Consider the following 19,272-nt stretch of genomic DNA (forward strand, 5'->3'; position numbering starts at 1 on the left):
TGTCAAAGTGAGTGTTCCCCTCAGTTTATCTATAGTGCAGCAGTAAAGCGCTGCATTGTTGTCCAAAGGCCTCGTTATGTAAAGTCATGGTTTACGAAGACCCCAAAATGTTGTTTTCCACTCCTGATCTGTCAGAATAGGGCCCACTGAGTCATAAACCATGCAGCTACTGTGTGGCCATACAGTAGATTTTAGGGCATTGCAGGCAATCCGAGGCATTTTGCACTTTAAAATATGTTTTTTATGGCTAGAATAATATGTATTTGCACCTTGTAATTCTTTTGTAATTGTTTATTTAGTTTTCTCTCCCATAAGTGCAATAACAAAAAAAGATAATAGGCATAGCAATATTATATACGCAATGAGGGCATACAATAGTTTTATATGTTCATCTCACTTTTGTATTTAAACATTTTGAATATGAATTTGAAGGGATAGGGTTAGGGTTCCCATCACACTAAACTCACCTCCCACTGCTGCTTTTAACATTTGTTCATCTGAAACAGTCAACATTAGCTAGAGATGTGTAGCCTCGATCTGAAAATTAAGCTAACATGGACCGTAGACTCACCTTACTAAAAAAAAAAAAAAGTGCAACTCAGCAAAGTGGAACTCACTGTGTCCCTTTGCTTTCCCTCTCTTTCCTTTCTTTCTTTTCTCTTCTGATGCCAGATTATTAACTTTTTAAGTATTTCTGCTCTAAGATTTTCCATTTCTGATGTGACAGAGTTGCTGCTTCCACCGGAAAGACACTGCCGTCGACCTAAAAAATAACACTGCTGACAAATAACTTGGTGGCGGGGTTAGAAGCCATGGATATTTTGGGCATGATTAACATTATGTTATGTTACATAGGCGGCATTTTTGCCGTTTGAGACATATAAGTCATATAACTTCACTGGAGTTAAAATTGTGCATCTTTTGAATCTTTGGAATCTTTTCTCAACTTTCACTGACATCACACTGCCTGCTCATGCTCTTCTTTATGACACAATTGGAACTCAAACAGAAAACAGCATGCAGCAAAGGTTCATTTTGTGCAAAGACGGTGACTGTTTACGTCGAGAAAAGAGAGCAGTGCGCTTTTCTGAGAAACAGGATATTTTTAGAGACAGATTATTGCTAGAGGCTTCCTCAAAGAGAAGGAGGTTCTTCTCAAGACATGGAGCGGAAAGAACAACTCAACAATGAGGAGACCATGGATCCCTATGAGCTAGCCAGGTAGCTGAAGGCGTGTGAAGCACAGAAGGCGGGCATCCGGCGAAACTATAAGGAACTGGCCTCCGAACTTGAGGACTGTGCTATGGAAAATATGGGCCTGCAGCAACAACTGAATGTACTCAAGAAAGAGATGGCCAAAAGCAGACGCGGGCAGCCTAAGGCAGACAAGGAATATGAGTTCCTCTGCCAAGAGAACGAGGACCTCCGCAGGAAAATGAAGGAGCAGGCCATGAAACTCGAGGCCTGCGAGAAGGAGAATATGGCTCTCCAGAAAGAAAAGGAGTGGCCCAGAATTCCCCAGAGAGAGAAGGCCTTTTACAGACATGAGCAGTCTAAGGCAGACAAGGAGAATGAGTTCCTCTGCCGGGAGAATGACGACCTCTGCGGGAAAATTAAAGGGCAGGCCATGAAACTCAAGGCCTGTGAGAAGGAGAATATGGCCTTCCAGAAAGAACGTGAGCAGGCCACTAACCTTCAAGCAGAGAACTCCTCTGCAGAGAGAACGATGACCTCCGCAAAGAAATCGAGGAACTCAGAGAAAGGCTCCATAAGGGCCGATTCACATGCAGCGCTCTAAAACGCTTGGAAAATGCGAGGCGCGCTGAGTGGACAGTGAACACCGAACTTTTATCAAGTGCGCTTGGACGGTTGCACTACGGGTGCGCCTGGCGTTGCCAAGCAACCAAAGACAACAACTTCACACAACGTTTGTTAGTAGTTATCTGAAATAATGGATTACCATCGCAGTAAAACTGTCGTAGTAGCTTTACTTCTTGATCTATATATGGAGCAGAAAAAGATCTCGCCATGAATGCATCCCTCTCTCCAAGCCCGCATAAATACAAGAGTACGGAAATATCACCAGTAGATCCTGGACACATGTGCGTCGCGACCGCTTCGCCCTCGCATTTGCGCGCGTCTGCCGCTGGCCAGGAAACTCCAGACATGTCAATTGGAGATGATTGACCTCCACCAAGTGATATTGGATAAGAGACTTCTCCTGAGAAGGATGGGCACCTGCGGAAAAGAGCTTTCCACCTTAAGTCAGAGAAGGAGGAGAAGGAGGTCCTGCACCAACAGAATGAGGACCTCCACAAAGAAATGAAGGAGTGCCAAGAAAAGCTCCAGAGTGCCCATGAGCTGGCCATGACAAACAAGATCTGTGAGATGAAGCAGGCACACTGGCAAGAAATCGATGATCTCCAGACAGTTTGTGACTGAGTTCAAGACACAGAAGGAGGAGAAGGAGGCCCTCCACCAGGAGAAGGAAGCCCTCCAACGAAAAATGGAGGAAATGCTCAAGAAAGACCATGAGCAGACCATGAGGCTCAAGGTGGTGGAGAAGCTGGTGATCAAGCTGAAGGAACAGAATGAGAAGGAGCCCCTCCGCCAGGAGATGCTCGAGAAAGAGAAGGCAGAGGAGGCCTTGACCGCCCAGAATCTTTCCAGCGATCTCAAGGCTGATGAGATGGAAAAGGAGGCCCTCAAATCTAACAACAGAGAGGCAGAGGTGGGAGACTCTGGAGAGAAAGATGGAAAAGAGAAAAACTCCACAAAAAGCCCAAGGAGCCTTCCATGATGAGGAGATTGATTAAGCTCTTTACCGCCTTTACAACATTGCATGCAGAGAATTTAAGACAGCTGGACATACAATGTTGTAGAGAAAATATAAAAGCTGTGTTGTTTTTGTGTTTTTATCGTATCAGTTGTTTGTGTGGTTTTGCAATTTAAATACTGTTGTCAAACTCAGAAATGAAAGTAGAACCGGTGTGGTACATTTACCTCATCCTGATGTCACATCATGACCTTGGAATAATAAGGTCCCATTTGACATTTTAGTCAAAAATAAGTTATTTATATAATGCAGCTCTAAAACATGTCTTAACATATTGCTGAATATAGATAGGATAAGTATGTGATTGAGACAGATTTAGACAGAGGATGGTATTGTTCCTACATTGTTATATTTGACATAAAACTCTGTCTGACCAAGTAACTAATGGTCAGTTATCTGTTAGTTGTTGCAGTGGGTCTGATGTCAACCACTAAGCTTTCAGCATTCAGATCGCTATTCTGTACATCCACTGTTGAAGAAATGAGCCTCTCTCTGGTTAGGTGTTGTTCAGCAAAATCTTTATTATTACATCTATGGAGAACAGCATACAGAGATAGAACAAGTGAACTGAACTTATGGGAAACTACAATAGTTTTATATAAAGAGACAAACAAGGGTGGAAACAAGTTTGGGGAGTATAGTTAGACCATTGGTACAGTTAGAGCCGAGTGTGTGTGTGTCTGTTATGAGTTGTGCCTCCTCCTCTACCAGGACAGAGATGTCCACCTGTCAAAGTCCATGTCCCACGCTCTGCGCCATGGAGTGAACCAGATGGGTCTTCAGATGAGTGCAGGTGAGACGCTCACAAACTGGTCTAGGTAAACACCAAGATCACTTTGTATTGCTGGTACTGCTTCTGACACAATTTTGATAGCAAGCATAGGTCTAAGACGGTTTTGTTTTTTCAATTTAATACCTACACAGTTAATGAGACATTTTGAATGGGGTTTGCTTGGGTTCATTCTTATTTATGTAAAAACAGGAAAAACCCTGTTCAAGCTGGGAAAATGAAGATTCATAAAAAAGATGCATAAAAGGAGGAAATGCATACCTTACAACATGGCAGTTATAATGTACTACTTTATTTTAATCGCTCGTGTTCACTTTAATCAACAGCTGTTTCACAAATGTTTGATGCTGTAGCAAAGTATTTGATTATTATTATTATCAGGCTGAATTCACATCAGAAAATAAATGTTCACTTCTCCCAATATTCAATTCAGTGTTTTAGGCCAAAATCACAGCTACTTAAAATTGAGCCATTTGGATTAGGAGCCATAGTTGAAGTTACTTAAAAATAGATGTGATAATTTGGTACCAGTTTACTTTTTTGGGTCTTACTAAATTTTTACATGACCTTTAACCCTACTGTATATTGGTATTTTTATTATTAGTTATGTGACTGTGGCCCCAGGGGTCAAAGATTATCTTCATGCTAGATTGTGCCTGGATAGATGTTTTACAATCGAGCAAATTAATCATATGATGCATCAGTCTGATATGAAGCTGCTTGGCTGATGGGATGTGACCGTAACTTATAGTAATAATTATGTAACACTATTCAGCTATGTTACCAGGTTTGAATGTCAATGTAGACTAACTGTTAGTAGTAGTAGTTATAGCAGTAGTAGTATTACTGCACCACACAACTCTACCTCGTTGTACTAACACCAAAGCTTAATAGAGGCTGCCGGCTTGTAAACTATGAAAAGATATAGCGTAGGCCTACTGTGCAATGAAAGGATTCCAACTGGGGGCTCTTACTAGGTATCTGTGCCCAGGGGCCCTTGTCTCATAATCCGCCTATGTAGCCTACTAACACATTTTCAGTTCAAAATGAATGTAGCCTATATGTGCCCATGCTTAGATGTGTTAAAAATCTACACATTATTGTGCATAAATGGAGGTGTATTTACTATTTTGGTAGGCTATATTTTCTTATAGGCTATGACGTAGGCTATCCATCTTACATAGGCTACATATCCTGAATTTATTTATTTTTTTGCCTCAAAAAGTTCTACTGCTGTTATCTTGCACACCCCAATAATGCTGTAATCCATACTTCCCCCCCATACTTTTCATTCATGCATTGTACTTAACATGGTCTAGTGTTGTAATTGCCGCCTATGTATGTTATAGAACTCCTGTATTCACATTTATAGGCTATTCTGTTTTTCTTTGCTGTAGGCCTATCATATTTGCTGCTGCAACGACCCAGTTTCCCTACAGGGATCACTGAGTTTCATGTTCTCTTCTCTTTTTTCTCTTCATTGTTATTGTAATTAGCATTTATCAAAACACTGTTACAAGGTGTTTCATAAACAATAACAAATAGGACAAAAAGTGACATATAATTTAATTTAGTAAGGCTTACTCAAGTAGACAAATATGACAAGCACAAACAAGGGAAAACCAATTATATGAAAGCCTGTCTGTCAAAATGCGTTGCAAGAAGCTCTTTAAAAACATTGCTAAGATGAGGACGTTTCAAACGCCAGACAGCAGAAGCACGATCGGCCTTTTAATGGTTTACATTCCAGTTGGTGGCGGTAATGCACCGAGAAGTTTCTGACCAACTGCTACAACGTAATAGAAAGAAGAAGATGGCTGGCGGTAAGTTCCCACTCCCACAGAGGACCGTGCGCGCTCCCGACGCCGCAGCCTCGGTAACCCAGTGCTCTGATTTTAGCAACGACTCTGTGTTGTTGACAGTGGTGATGTGTTCAGAGTCACATAAACATACAACTAGGTAGTGAAGTTGAGCTTCGCAGGCACTCGTCTCCTAAACACTGTCAATGTCAGTACTAAAACTATTTCAGAGTTTGGACGATAACCTCATGGTTGAATGCGAGCTGTCCGTTAATAATAAACTAGCTATGTCCAACTAATTTTCCTTGCGACCGTTTCGGTAATAAGTTCTGAAGATAGAAAGCCCAATCTAACCAACGACAATCACATACGATAATGAGGAACTTTTTGGTCCGTCTGAACAGTGTGTAGACGACACCAGAGACCATTTTAGAAATAACCGAGGTGGATGTGACGCTGAATTTAAAGTAACAGGCATTTAGGGAGACAGCGTCCAGCGGAGCAGTAACACACAGCGAGACAAACCTTTGCAATGTTGTTCATTTAATATTCAGCGGCCTCCTGTGTATTTTTAACATAAAAGTTGTCTAGTGAACCCTCCCCCGCAGGGCTGCTGCGGTCTCCACTGCCTGAACGCCGAGGACCGTCCTCTGCACGGATGGGAACTAGCCAGAACCGAAGAGGAAACAAACCAGTGCTGTAAACATGGAGGATGAAGAGGTTGCAGAGAGCTGGGAAGAAGCGGCGGACAGCGGGGTGAGGAAGGCTACGTGTTGTGCTTGCTAGATTGTAATCTGACTTTAGTTTGGCAGCCGGCTAGCTTGTAATGCTCAAAGTGCTGGGGCTTTCAAAGGCATAAAAAGTGTTTTAGTAGCCTGTTTTCTCATCAAAAACAATCGGCTTGCTTCCTGGCTGTGCCTTGCGGGCCACTCGGCCCCACAGTGGGGTTAAGGCAACCGATCCTGCGTTCATTTCATGTGCTGGAAAACGAGTTCCCGACTTGGAAAACCCGACAAAACACCTACCAAGTTGGATTTAAATTAGCTGGTAAATTTGCGAGGTTTTTCGATATCACAATTTCTCTCCCAATTGTTTGGACCCGCCCATTGCGGAAATGACAGCCTGAACTTAAGCGTAATGTTACTGAGTGTAATAGGCTACGTCCATGAATGTTACCTTTACAATGTAGACTTGGCCCATTAGTTTAGGGTCATTGAACAGAGACAGTTGAAATATTACTTATTCTCATTTAGATCCAATAGATATTTCCCTGTGCAAAAGATTGAAGATCAAGACATTTTGTTTGATTTCTGACACATGAAGAAAGTCTTCCGTACTGATACCGTGTTTAGCCTGGTATTTGAGTGCATGGTGCATAAAAGACCTGAAACCTTCAGTGTGTCACTGAAAGACAAAGTTTGGTACTCTTTACAATATAAAGCATTTTGAAGTAGTTGCTCCGAGATATCCAAACCACATTGTGCTATACCAGTACCCCATATGGTGTGAATAGAAAGTTTTTTTCATACCCATTGATAAGTTTTGAAAGTTTGAAAGGTTTTTTTTGCACTCCAACATTACGTCAGTATTTGGGATTTTCAAGTATTCCATATTAGAGTTGCTGCATGTTAACATGATATCCTGTTTTTAATAACCCAGGTAAGCTCTTACCTGGGTCATTAAATTATCCTGATTATGAGAAACCTGAATCGCATAGCTGGGATAAGCTGATATTATCTGATACTGAGATATTCATGTAGCTTGTCCTGTTCACTGATTGTTTGTTTCCGTGGTGATATTTTGAATACTCATTAGTATAAAGAGGTTGTTGTGAACAAGATATGACATGAAGCTGCATGTAACTGCTTACCCTAGATAAGACATTGAACTACTATCAGAAATATTGTGTGAAAGTAAACACAAAGAAAGAGAATCACATTTTTAAGTGTTCTTTTAGTCTCTGACTAAAGAAGCCTGTTGGCATAGAAATTATGCAACAGTCTGTTCAAAAATGGTCCAAACTGCCTACAGATAAAATCCAGTGTAGATCCACACTTGTTGTGAAAAAGAAAACATCTCTTAGTAAATTCAATTTGTTTTCTTCGTGAGCGCCTCCCTGTGGTCCTATGGGTGTAGTTTGTGGCTACATTTCTGAGCACCTAGGGTGCAAGAAACATATCAAAATATCAGCACATTTGACCTGCCTAACTTTGCTTAGTAGCTGCTACTCTAACAGAGACCAGAGATTTAATGGGTGATTATCCCCTACCATAGGTAATTTGGTATTTTTGGTTTGTGATGATTGAATTATGTCCTAACCGCTTTGAAATGTATGTTTTCTCAGGTATCAGCAACTTAAAAATCTTGATTTTGTCTTGTTTGTTATACAGAACAGTGAGGCAAAGCTGTGAATATGTTACAGTCATTTATAGATGACACATGTCATACATTCATTTCAATCTCTTTCATTGCATTTGTTTTTCTCTGCAGGAAATAGAGAGACGACTTGAGGCTAAGCTGAAAATAAATCAGGAAGCAAAGTAAGCAAACAGAAAATAATTTATTTACCAAAAATGTGTAAAAACTAAATAAATAAAATTGAAATAGGTAAGGTGTAGATGCAAAGTTTTTCACCATTAATTGTATTCTTCTCGCACTTTATTCTCACTTCCCCACTATGCAGGAAGTCCAGCTTGAGTTCGGGTGGCTCACCTATGCGGACTGCTATTGTAATCCAGGACGACTCTCAGCCTGCAGCCCCCCCACCGCAAATTAGAATTTTGAAGCGTCCTTCAAATAATGGCACTGCAGGAAACCCTGCATCCTCCTCCCGCCCTTCTCAGCAGATGAAGTCTTTGGCCCAGCGGGAGGCAGAGTATGCAGAAGCCCGAAAACGAATTTTGGGTAGTGCGACTTCTGACGACACGCCTCAGGACAAACCATGCCAGGACAGGTAAGACATTATTTTAGAAAATCCCCAAAAAATAACCTCCACGTCAGTTCTAAGTTAAGAAGAACAGATCTAGATTTACAAGTTCGAAGTAGAAAAAGCACTAATTTATTCTTCATCTCCCCTCCTGTCGTCAGGCAAATTCGTGTGAGTGCGCAGCAACAACCATCAGAACCAGTTCGTCCAAATAATCATGTGCTCCGCCAACCGACTGGCCCGGATGGCACCTCAGGCTTCCGCCTCTGCAGATAAACAGGAGCCGGCTGCTGTGAGGAATCCGTCTCTCCTGAGAGGGCATGTAGGGTGGCAGTTACAGGGGCTGTGTGAGCGGCATTGTGTATGAAGAGCAGAGTGGTGGGATAACATAAAGGTTGACAGACGTTAGAGATATGGACATGAGACAAACTACTCTATCCTCTCCACTCTGCTCACTGGCATGCGCTTTGCCATTCGCCTTGTCTCCTCCCTGTGTGGAACGTTGCAAGGGGCTGGCGAAAATCAGCCGGGGATCGTAAACCCCTTGTGTTCCACACTGTGAACAGGGTTTTGCCTCAGGTCCCTACACACTGTGATACTTCCTATGACGTACCATGAGGTGCCCTATGATTCCCCTTCTCTGTCATTGGCCTTCTGAGAGCCAGGGCATCGGGTTTCCGACCCTCCAGGGAGAATAAGAAGAGTTAGTGAATTTGTGGGAATTCTCTGGAGACATGAAAACGAATGAGCTGGCCTTTCCGCTGATGGAAAGTGGATGATGGCTGCGTGTCCACCGGGGCTCTGCCTCCACAGCGCTGCCTTCTCTGTCTTCTTTTCAGAGGAAATGAAGTGCTGAAGTGCTCGACAGTGCTGAAGGTTTACTACGTTTTCAGCACTCAGAGAGCAAGGCTCTGGAAACTCAAAACAATTACACTTTTAGTAAAAGTGCACCGTGCTCAAATGGGTTTTTTTAATAGTTGCTTAGCAACAGCAGTGGCCAGAACCAGCACTTTCCACAGGCGTCTGTTTTGGCACTGCTGGCTAGAAAAGAAACGCACGGTGGGCACACAGCCTGTGGCCAAAGATTATGGACGAGAGGGACAGAGTGTCACTAAGTCTAAGCTTGTTCAAGCAATAATTATTACATTACTCCCTGGATTATTTTTACCAATTGCCTAACTACCTGTGCTGTGTTTTGTTTCGAATTATCTTTTGTTTTAAACAGTTTACATTGTTTCTTAATGTTTGTGTCAGGACGTCAGTGGTGTATAAGAAACTAGATGGTGTAGCCTGCATAGAAAAATTATATTGATAGTGTCATATTGAAGTTTTTACAGATTGGAAAAAGTTGAACTGATTAATGGAGTGAAAATCTCAAGTAATCCTTTGCAAATGTCCGCATTTATGTTGCCTTCCTGTTTTTAATCCGTCTAGCCGGGCTCGACCTCTCTCACAGCCAACTGTAACGCATCTGTCTAGCAAAGAAGAGTCTGATCTCTTTTAGCAGCAGTTATATTCCCTTTCTTGTGTGTTATGGAAAAGATGATTAGCAAATTATTCAAAAATAACTAGTTGGTGCCCAGTATGGAGGATGATGGCTGTGATGATGATGGCTTCATTGAGTTGGGTGCTTCAATCAGAACAAAATTAACCTTATTACTGACTCCAAACTGTTGGTTGCATCAAAGAGGCTTGTCAGGCTCTGTTTTTTTCCGCAAACATTCTGTTTAGGGTCAGGTAAATCTGGGATGAAAACCGAAAAAATTGATGTAAAAAATATTAGGCCAAAGTAAACTTTTTATCAGTCTCTTTTCGAATGAAATCAAATTCTCCACTGCCAAGCTTTGGTGCATGTCGTTCCTGTGTTGTTTTTCATTTAACAGGATTAACACCAGGACTTGTTGTTGTGGAAATGACTTGGAACAAGAGTTGGCAAACCATGAATTCAGCAAGAGGGGAGTCTAATCGAATACTGTTGTTAGTTGGCAAACAAAGTGCCAGCTTGTTAGAAAACCTAATAGGAGAGTAATAATTTTCAATTTGGCAGAAATTCAAACTTGAGGGATCTGGTAAGTAATAAACTTAATGTGTTGAGTCTTGTATGCCTTTAAACGATCTCTGTTTTAACAACAACAGTTACAAATGTCATTCAAGCTGGTACTCTTGGATGTTATAGTTTTTACTCCCCCACTACACCCTACTATTCCAGCAATAAGGCCATAGAATACCATAAGAAATCTTTTTTTTCAGGTACTTTAGAGTGGACAGTGATGGTAGTGCTGGTTGAATGTTGCACTAGTTGTATTTCTTAGGGCACTAGCAGTAGGTTGACCATTTGGAATAACTCATTTAATGAACCCTACTTGATTTAGACACTATATTTAGAGCTGCACTAAGCAAGATTAGTAAAAATACACCCATCTAGTGTCTGCCAGCCACTAAGAATGAGGAAGTTAGGGTCAGAGGAGTGCACAGTTTACTGACATCACGTCACATGATTTCTGGGTATTGAAGTCCTCAAAATTACTTTTTAATTAATACGGTTACCTTTTGAGGCCGCTAGTGTGCGAAGCTGCCTAGTGCAGCTGTAATAGTATTTTTGCTTTAGATAATATACAATGAAGAGAGACAGCAGAACGAGAGGGGGGATGACATGCAAGGTTGTAAACTGGATTTGGACCCACAGTGTCATGGAGAGTGCGTGCTCTGGAACCCCCAGGATGCCCAGGGGTCAAGTTAAAATACTGAGATTAAAAGGATTTGTAGTCATTTAAATTGAGAATTGGAAGTAGATAACCATCATGATCTACCTAGTGAGCTCTGTTTCTGTCCAATCTGAAGCTGAATTGATGTCATTTTCTTGTCATTTTGAAACTTGAAAAACACTAATGAGATTTGAGTACCCTTTAATAAAGACACTAAAAATAAGAGATACAACTTTGCAGGTGTTTTTGTTTTTATATTTTGTGAAACAACCTGGGATGTCTTACTGTACAAACATGAGACCTTGAGCAGAACGCAGCAGCTGTAGGAATTGGACACTTTAAATATTAAATCATTTTGTGTGTGATAAGGCCGATCAACATTCTAGAGTAAAATTACTGGAAGTTAAATTGGGAGCTTGTTTGTTTTACAATGTTGCACCTTAGTTTGAATCACCATAAAAACTTGAAATTAAATTAACCTCTGTGGTAGAACCGTCCCGAGCACGGCCGGTGCTGGTATTACTTTTAACTCTACACTCAGTCGGCTTGGAAATAGTCTAAGTCACATTTCGTAATAAAAAACACATTTATTAAAAGGACTTGCTGATCGAAAAGAATCACAATTTCCACTGTAACTCGAAACAGATTTTTTTTGTTCCATTGTTTACAAATGATACACATTTAAACAAACATTTACAACTTCACAGTACATTTAAACCTCAGACTTTACTGTTGCATATGGTCGGTAAAAAAAAAAGTCTTCAAAACGCAAGAAAGGATATGAGCCAAACATCCACATATGAAATATATATAATTACTTGTCTTTCTTACCATTAACCCTATTGGTGATGAGACCTGAGAACAGCTGATTGGAAAGTTAAAATTAACATATATAAATTAACCCCATTTAGATTGAGACATCACTGAATTTATTATAGAGTTCAATAAAGATTTGAGATAACCTCTTCATGTTTCAGAGTGAAATCAGTGTGAAAGGGGCTGAAGGAGGGATTGCTAAATGAGAGAGAGAGAGAGAGAGAGAGAGAGAGAGAGAGAGAGAGAGAGAGAGAGAGAGAGAGAGAGAGAGAGAGAGAGAGAGAGATGCACGAACCATCCTCACCAGGTGAGGCGCTGTTTTAACTGAGAACCTCACCTCGTCTGGCTCTTGTCGTCTCTCCAGTCAAGACGAGGTCGTCCATTGAATTTCGGGAAGTTGGTCTAGTTAGTGAAACTTGACAAAATGGCAGAAGACAACAGTTATGAGTCGATACTCTGTGTAAAGCCAGAGGTTCATGTGTATCGGATCCCGCCGCGGGCCTCCAACCGGGGATATCGGTAAGCTGATCTGGTTCGCTCAGAACTAGTAACGTTAGTAACTGACAAGCGTGCAAGACAAGTGTCGATCAGCAAGCTAATTTAACAAAAATGCGTCCAATATCGGACAACCAACGCTTTTATATAGTTATTCCCCACAAAATTTGGACAAACACCCCCACCCAAACAGCCAGTTTACAGTATTTAACCTAAACAGGTTTACCAATGTATAAACCATGCAGAAACGAGTACAAACTCAATTTTATTTGCTTACCGAAATTGAACAGGCGCATCCTAGCCAAATGGCCATCTTGTTAGCAAGTAGTTGTGGAAAAAAGAATAAATTATACCATTGATGTTCTGGTTGGAAAAGGTCCAAAACGATAACGACAGGACTTGTGTTCTTGTCCGATAACGGACCCAGGGTCTCTGCTCGAAGTTTATTCGCGCCGCATCGGCAATCGTCCACAAAATATGTGTAACGTTAGGTTACATAAACGAACGACAAACACACAATTTAGGGCGATTGTTAATTAGCTGATCAGTGGTTTGTTTGCGGATACACCAAGGAGGTTTGGATACACTGACAAAATTGTTGGGCTTCCTGGAAAGGTTGAAATGTCACCCGAGCCAGCAAAAGCGTGTCCGATAATGGGCCTTGGGACGTTAAGCTAACATATGTTAGGCTATCTAACTTTAGCTAACCGACTGTGTGACTGAGTATGCGAGTATCAGAGTATCAGGAAGCTATCTATCTAACCTACCTATGTCGCTTGCTTACTGTTAGTCTTTTACTTTTAGAAGAGCTTCGTTTGCCAGGTTGGGTCACAGTAACGTTATATCTTTAGCTAGCCAGGCACCGTGTTTGTACCTGCAGGTCAGGCAGCTAAGGTTAAAGGGCATCAATATACAATTCATATACAACTAATTAGGTTACATAACATGTTCAGTGCATGCCCAACGTTCAGTCTTTCAGGGTTTAACCGCGTGCTTAATGTCACATGAAATATGTTTTCTTAAAATCGGCTAATTTTCCATTATCATGTGACAGGCCCAAGTGCTAATGTCATCAAGCCTAAACAGGAGGCGTTTGGCTCATCTGACGTGTGTGTGTGTGTGTGTGTGTGTGTATACACCAGGTTGCAGCCTGCTGAAGATTTTGTTTTGTTCTTTCCACCTAAAGGAAAATCCACACAGCAACCATTTAATATTTGTTTGCACACAATTTTCAGAACAATGTCCAGGAGTGTCGTTTCCTTGCAGGCTCAGTAGTTGTATGTCTGTCCCCAAAGGTTGTTTTTGTGCTCCAAGAAAGTCTTGAAGCCCTGTATTCCCATGCAAAACCTACCACACTTGTGACCATAGTAAGATAATACTATCAAAAATCTTGTAATTGAATTATTTTGTCCAGTACAGAGAGAGTGCCTTGGGTCTTGCCATCCTTAAGTGAACCACATGTTCCACACTATACTCATGTTTTTGAACAAGAGTCCATCCTGCTGTATATCTAAATCCCAATGAGATATATTGAAGGGACCTAGTAGCAGCGTTGCCTGCAAAAGAGTAGAAATAGAACAATTTTGAATGGAAATAGTTCAGTAGTGCGGACCTTCTAACTACAAGCTAAATATGAAGTTACCTCAAGTGAAACGAGAAGTGTCTAGTCTGTTGGTCACTAGATTTATCTTTGTTTTTTTAGTGTTATACCTTCAAATATGTAGAATTTTCTTTTTACATTGATAGAATCAAATACTACATGTAGATCTCAGACAAAAATTCCAAATAGTAGAATTTTTTTAATATTTTCTAGCACGGCAAATTGTAAAAAAATAAAAATAAAAATAAAAAATGAAGGGGTGAAACTTATAGGCTACACAACTGTATAATGGCACTCTAAGAGATCATATTGGTGTGCAAAATTATTATTTGATATAACTTGTTTGTCCACACACTTATGCACCCTGAAATATGGAGGCAATGCACCAAAAGTGCTTTTGTTTTGCTGTTCATCAGGCATGGATTAAATGCTGTCAAATTAGAACTTCACCATTATATACTTTGTTCCCAGTCAGTTTGTGATTCTGTCTCCCAAATTAATGGAGTGCAGAGCTGCAACCTCAAAAAATGGGTCCCTGTCCAAAAACTTTGAGGGCTCACTGTTCAAGAAAGGGCAAAAAAAATGTGAGGAATTAAAACAGTTGAAACACACCTATTCTCCACTGTCCACACTCTAAACTACTAGGCTTGGTCTACTCAAATGACATCAGAATAAAAGAGATCTTTGTTTCTGTGGATCTCTTATTTAGCCATCTTGAAGAGCGTGACAGACGAGTACATTCCCCTGGATCTCACTTCCTCTTGTCAAAGGCTATAGGCGCCTGACTGAAAATAATCTGAATGACAGTCACATGAACTACTTTCATATTCAGATTTTTTTTTTTTTTTTATGGTTTTCTAGGGCTGCTGACTGGAAGCTAGACGAGCCTGCGTGGAGCGGTAGGATGAAAATCACCTCCAAAGGCAAGGTAGCCTTGATCAAGCTAGAGGACAAAAACACAGGTAAACAAACATGGCATCTCCCTGCTGTGTGGACCACTGAATGTCCTGTTATCTCTGTGCTATGTGTGTCAGTATGCACTGAAGTCACCACATGAATTGTTGATATGTCTCTTGGCCAATGTCACCAAGACAATTTCCTATAAATTTATTGGAGTTGGTGAATTGGGGCCCCCTTTATACCTGACATTAAATGTGTCATTTATCCAGATTGTGTCTCTAAATGATAGCCAGTTTACACTTACACCTTGCATTAATATACTGTATGTCTCTCATGTCCATGTTGAAATTGGTTAGCTCTTTTCCTTGCAAAACAAAGATTCCTGTGCACATCACTTCCTCGTGTATGTTGATCCTTTAGAAAGATGACAAGCACAGCGGAAATCGCATTATGTGTACAAAACATTGGAAAATTACATGTTTACAAAAGGCAACACCTGAGCAGAACACTTTTATGCAGCTGTTGTCATTACTATTAACAGTTTCATCAGACTAATTGGCCTTGCTTGTTTCCCCTTCACTAGTATCCTGACTGTCCTTTTCACCTGCCACCTGTTTGCTCAGTGTGTGCTTCTTTGCTTCTTAGTTGGATGTGAACATTTCTTACCATTAACATAGCTGAATGTGGATTGGAGATGCAATTGCATTTACACATTCGTAATGTGACCAAATGTGTTTCTGGCCACCTCCAGAGGTGGTTTGTGTGATGAGATCGTTAATGGCTTGTGGGTGCATTTACACCTGGATTTTTATTCTCTATCCGAATACAGTCTGAACAACCAGGATGCGTGTTAACACCAGATGTAAAGGGGATCAAAGTAAATCAGGTTTTGGGAGCAGTGTACTCACTCTAGAAGATAATTGAAGGAATCCTGCATATTAAAATGTAATATTGCCTGCCCACATCTACAGTCATGATGTAATTATTTCTTAAAAACCATAAACAATTTCGTTGTACTTGTACAATGACAATAAAAGGAAATCTTGAATCTTAAACATTGGAATGGCTGGCAAGTGACCATTTCCTTCACATTTATCACAGAAAACTCTTCAAATCCTTTAAGAGAATAAGTACTACATAAATCGGCACATTTTTTATCACAGTTCAGTGTGATTAACAAACTTGTTATCACAGCTTTGTCCTTTTTCACCAACCTTTGCACTTGCCTGCATATAACATAGAAAATGTTCCCTGAGGGACTGATTGGCGTAACTGTTTTCTTTGCAGGAGAGCTGTTTGCCCAAGCCCCAGTCGAACAGTATCCTGGCTGTGTTGTTGAAGCAGTCACAGACTCCAGCAGGTATTTTGTGATCCGGATACAGGATGACAATGGTAAGACACTTTCATCAAGAATTACATCAATTGAAATCATATACTAATACAGTGTGGCACTCTGTAACACCACAAAAATGAAAACCATCAAAACAAAATTATTTAATTCAAATGTGAGGCATGGAATTGCTTTTATTTTGAAAACATAGTTCGAAAAAGGTGCACTTATAACATGTACATATTATGGCAATGCCACCCAAACTGTCTATTTTTTTTTTTTCTGCATTCTGTGACAAACTTTATTTATAAATTTAAATGTTGGACTATGAATTATCACAGCAGCTAATGTCAGTTGTTGACAGTTCTGTAAGTCATACTGAGGTATGCGTGCTTAAAAAATGTGATACTGATTTGAAATATCACTTTAAGGTCTTTTCAGCTGCCTGGTTTAATTAATACTCATTCGGATTAGGCCTATCAAAATAGGATTATTTCTGTTCAACATGCGATCCAGTAGGCAAGAAGTGCTCTAATGTGTTTGTGTCTCTGTAATGGCTTTGATTAAAGGACGGCACGCTTTTATCGGCCTGGGTTTTGCTGACCGTGGAGACTCATTTGACTTCAACGTGGCTTTACAAGACCATTTTAAGTGAGTTACCCTCTCTTACGCAGCCTTTTGATGACCTGATCTGCATTTATGCACATGACCTGTACATGTTTCTATGCATATCTCTCTACATGAGTCGGTACATATTTGGGGACACATCTCTGTACATTTGTTCCTCCATCTATAAGTGTGATGAGGTGAACAAACTAATAACAAACTCTCTTTTGTCATTCCTACAGGTGGGTGAAGCAAGAAGGTGAGCTTGCAAAACTAGAAGCTTCTCAGAGCGCAGCACCGAAGCTGGATCTTGGCTTCAAAGAGGGACAGACTATCAAGATCAGCATTGGGGTGAGCGTTAGCCCTAACATCACAGACAGAGACACGAACAAGGATGAAATAATACATTGAACAGCGAAATATCTTAGGAGGAAGAGAGGAACTAATTTAGGAGGACATTGTAAAAGCTGCCATGCCTTTCTCTGTCCCAGAACATCAAAAAGAAGGATGCAGGCGGTGCAAAATCGCGGCCCATGGGTGGGGGTCTTCTCCCTCCGCCACCGGGAGCGAAGGCTGGAGGCCTCGCAGCGCCTCCTGTAGCCCAGGACACGGCCCCAGCTGCACAAACAAACACTGGTGATCACTGTGTTTTTCTACCCATTCTTCAAACTTCTTCGTAGCTCGACGTAAACGATATTCATGGCCTTGATATTAACACCTAATCTGATTGCCGTCACAAACTTTTTTTTCCCCCCAGCCCCAGCCGCTCTTTTAGACTTTGGGTCTCCTGTCCCTGCAGCCCAGCCCGCTCCTGACGTGTGGGGAGATTTCACATCTGCAGGTTCCAAGTAAGTTTTGTAGAAGCTGCCACCTGCATTTTGTTTTTGTTTTTGTTTTCTGTGCAGTAATCCATCCTATAAATGTTTGTTTGTCTTGATTTGTTTTTGTGGATTTTTCTTCCTCGCTCCATCATTACTCTCATCTTCCATCACCTCTTCTCCACAGCTCCAGTAAAGACACTGTCAAATCAGGATGGGTGCAGTTTTAGTTGAGTCGTGGAAAAAACACATTCTCACACTCGAGCTCCATACATTCCACGGACAGAATGATTGTGGCTAAAGAAATAAAAAAACGGGGAACTATTAGCAAACTTGACTGGCTCATTCGCTGCACTAGTTCTGAAAAGACTTGATTTGTTCAGATAAACTGTAGCCCAATGACCAACAGAAAGCAAAATGTTCATGTTTTAGAAACGTTTTGATACCCAGCTATGCAACAGGAGCTGTCTTTTTACTTTAGTAGTCAGAATACCACTAAACTTGTCATCATTTGCCTCTAAGAGTTTCTGCTCTCTAGAGACAGGTGAGCATATTGATGGTGGAAGGGAAAGGTTGTCTTGTCACGCTAATCAGGTGAAAACATCTATGAGTTTCCTTAAATCGGAGGTTCCCTTGTTTTCTTTGTATCTAGTCCTTTCTCTGACCTTTTCCCTGTTTAGCTGTGCAAAATTAGATCTGATTGTGTCCTTCTGTTCCTTGTCATTCCTACGACTGTTTTCCTCTGTTATCATTGTACAGATTTTTCTCATCATACCAGCACTACTCATCTCAAGGTTTATTTTTGCCATTGGTGAAAGTTAAATGGTTTTACTATTGAAGTATCCATGTTTTGTTTACCTTTCTATGTGTGTTTTGTTTTCTGTTCATAACTAACTTTCTCTTCTTACTTTTGCTTGTTAAAGATTGTGAAGGAAACCTTGCAAAGCTGAGATGATTTGAAAAATATTTTTTACATTAACCTCTTAAGCCCTTATCAAATATACTAAGATTTTTTTCATCATGGTGTTGGGAAGAAGACATGATTACTATTTTGTTTGAAAAATTTTTGGTTGTGTTTGTTTTAGTTTTTATATACCCCCTTCATATGATCTTTCCTCATGTCTGTTCTTTCACATTTCAAAATGTGCCTTTTACCAAATTGAAATTTTTCAGAATCTTGTGTCTATAATTTGCAGTGAATATTTGCTTAAGTGCCTTTCTGAGAAACACATAAATAAAATGTATAAATGTAAACCTATGTTCTCTTGTAAATAAACAGTATATTGTTATTTGGGCCTTGTTTTTATTTTGCTATAACTTGACAGTCTGCCTGTGAGATTGTAGAGAAGAGAAACCATAGACCTTTATGTAACCAGCATGCTCTTGTCTCCATGGCTCTGTTGCTGTTGCCATTGGACAAATGCATCAGCAGTTCTTCCTCTTCTCAGCTGCAGCAAGTTCTCCAGGCATAAGACTTGAACCAACAAAAAGCCTGGTTCAGCTTTGGTGGTGCGGCAAAGTGTTGATACTGCATGGGGAAAATGTATTCCATTACACTTATTAGTTACCTCATTGTCCAATGGATTACCCAAACTCATTAATGTATTTTGATTACTCCCAGAGCCATATTTGAGGTATAAAGGAACCGCAC

The 19,272-nt window shown here is 40.6% G+C and overlaps 2 protein-coding genes across 3 annotated transcripts; both read left to right on the top strand.

Moving 5' to 3' along the window:
- The first annotated feature begins 5,940 nt into the window (after positions 1-5,940).
- On the top strand, positions 5,941-11,276 carry LOC139932186 (SUZ RNA-binding domain-containing-like). The gene is made up of 4 exons (XM_071925890.2): positions 5,941-6,181; positions 7,916-7,965; positions 8,109-8,378; positions 8,513-11,276. The coding sequence occupies exons 1-4, from the start codon at positions 6,131-6,133 to the stop codon at positions 8,625-8,627; spliced, it is 486 nt and encodes a 161-aa protein (XP_071781991.1). The 5' UTR covers positions 5,941-6,130; the 3' UTR covers positions 8,628-11,276.
- A 955-nt stretch (positions 11,277-12,231) lies between these two features.
- On the top strand, positions 12,232-18,888 carry necap2 (NECAP endocytosis associated 2). Of its 2 annotated transcripts, none has more exons than XM_071925882.2 (8): positions 12,232-12,391; positions 14,829-14,929; positions 16,155-16,259; positions 16,767-16,848; positions 17,046-17,154; positions 17,295-17,439; positions 17,555-17,651; positions 17,809-18,888. In XM_071925882.2, exons 1-8 carry the CDS (start codon positions 12,297-12,299, stop codon positions 17,849-17,851), a joined length of 777 nt encoding a protein of 258 aa, XP_071781983.1. In that variant the 5' UTR covers positions 12,232-12,296; the 3' UTR covers positions 17,852-18,888. The 2 variants fall into 2 exon arrangements, with proteins under 2 accessions (XP_071781983.1, XP_071781984.1); XM_071925883.2 differs by having other exon boundaries at positions 17,561-17,651.
- Positions 18,889-19,272: the final 384 nt, after the last annotated feature.

This window comes from Centroberyx gerrardi, chromosome 5 (assembly GCF_048128805.1).
Source record: "Centroberyx gerrardi isolate f3 chromosome 5, fCenGer3.hap1.cur.20231027, whole genome shotgun sequence".
NCBI classification, from domain to species: domain Eukaryota; kingdom Metazoa; phylum Chordata; class Actinopteri; order Beryciformes; family Berycidae; genus Centroberyx; species Centroberyx gerrardi.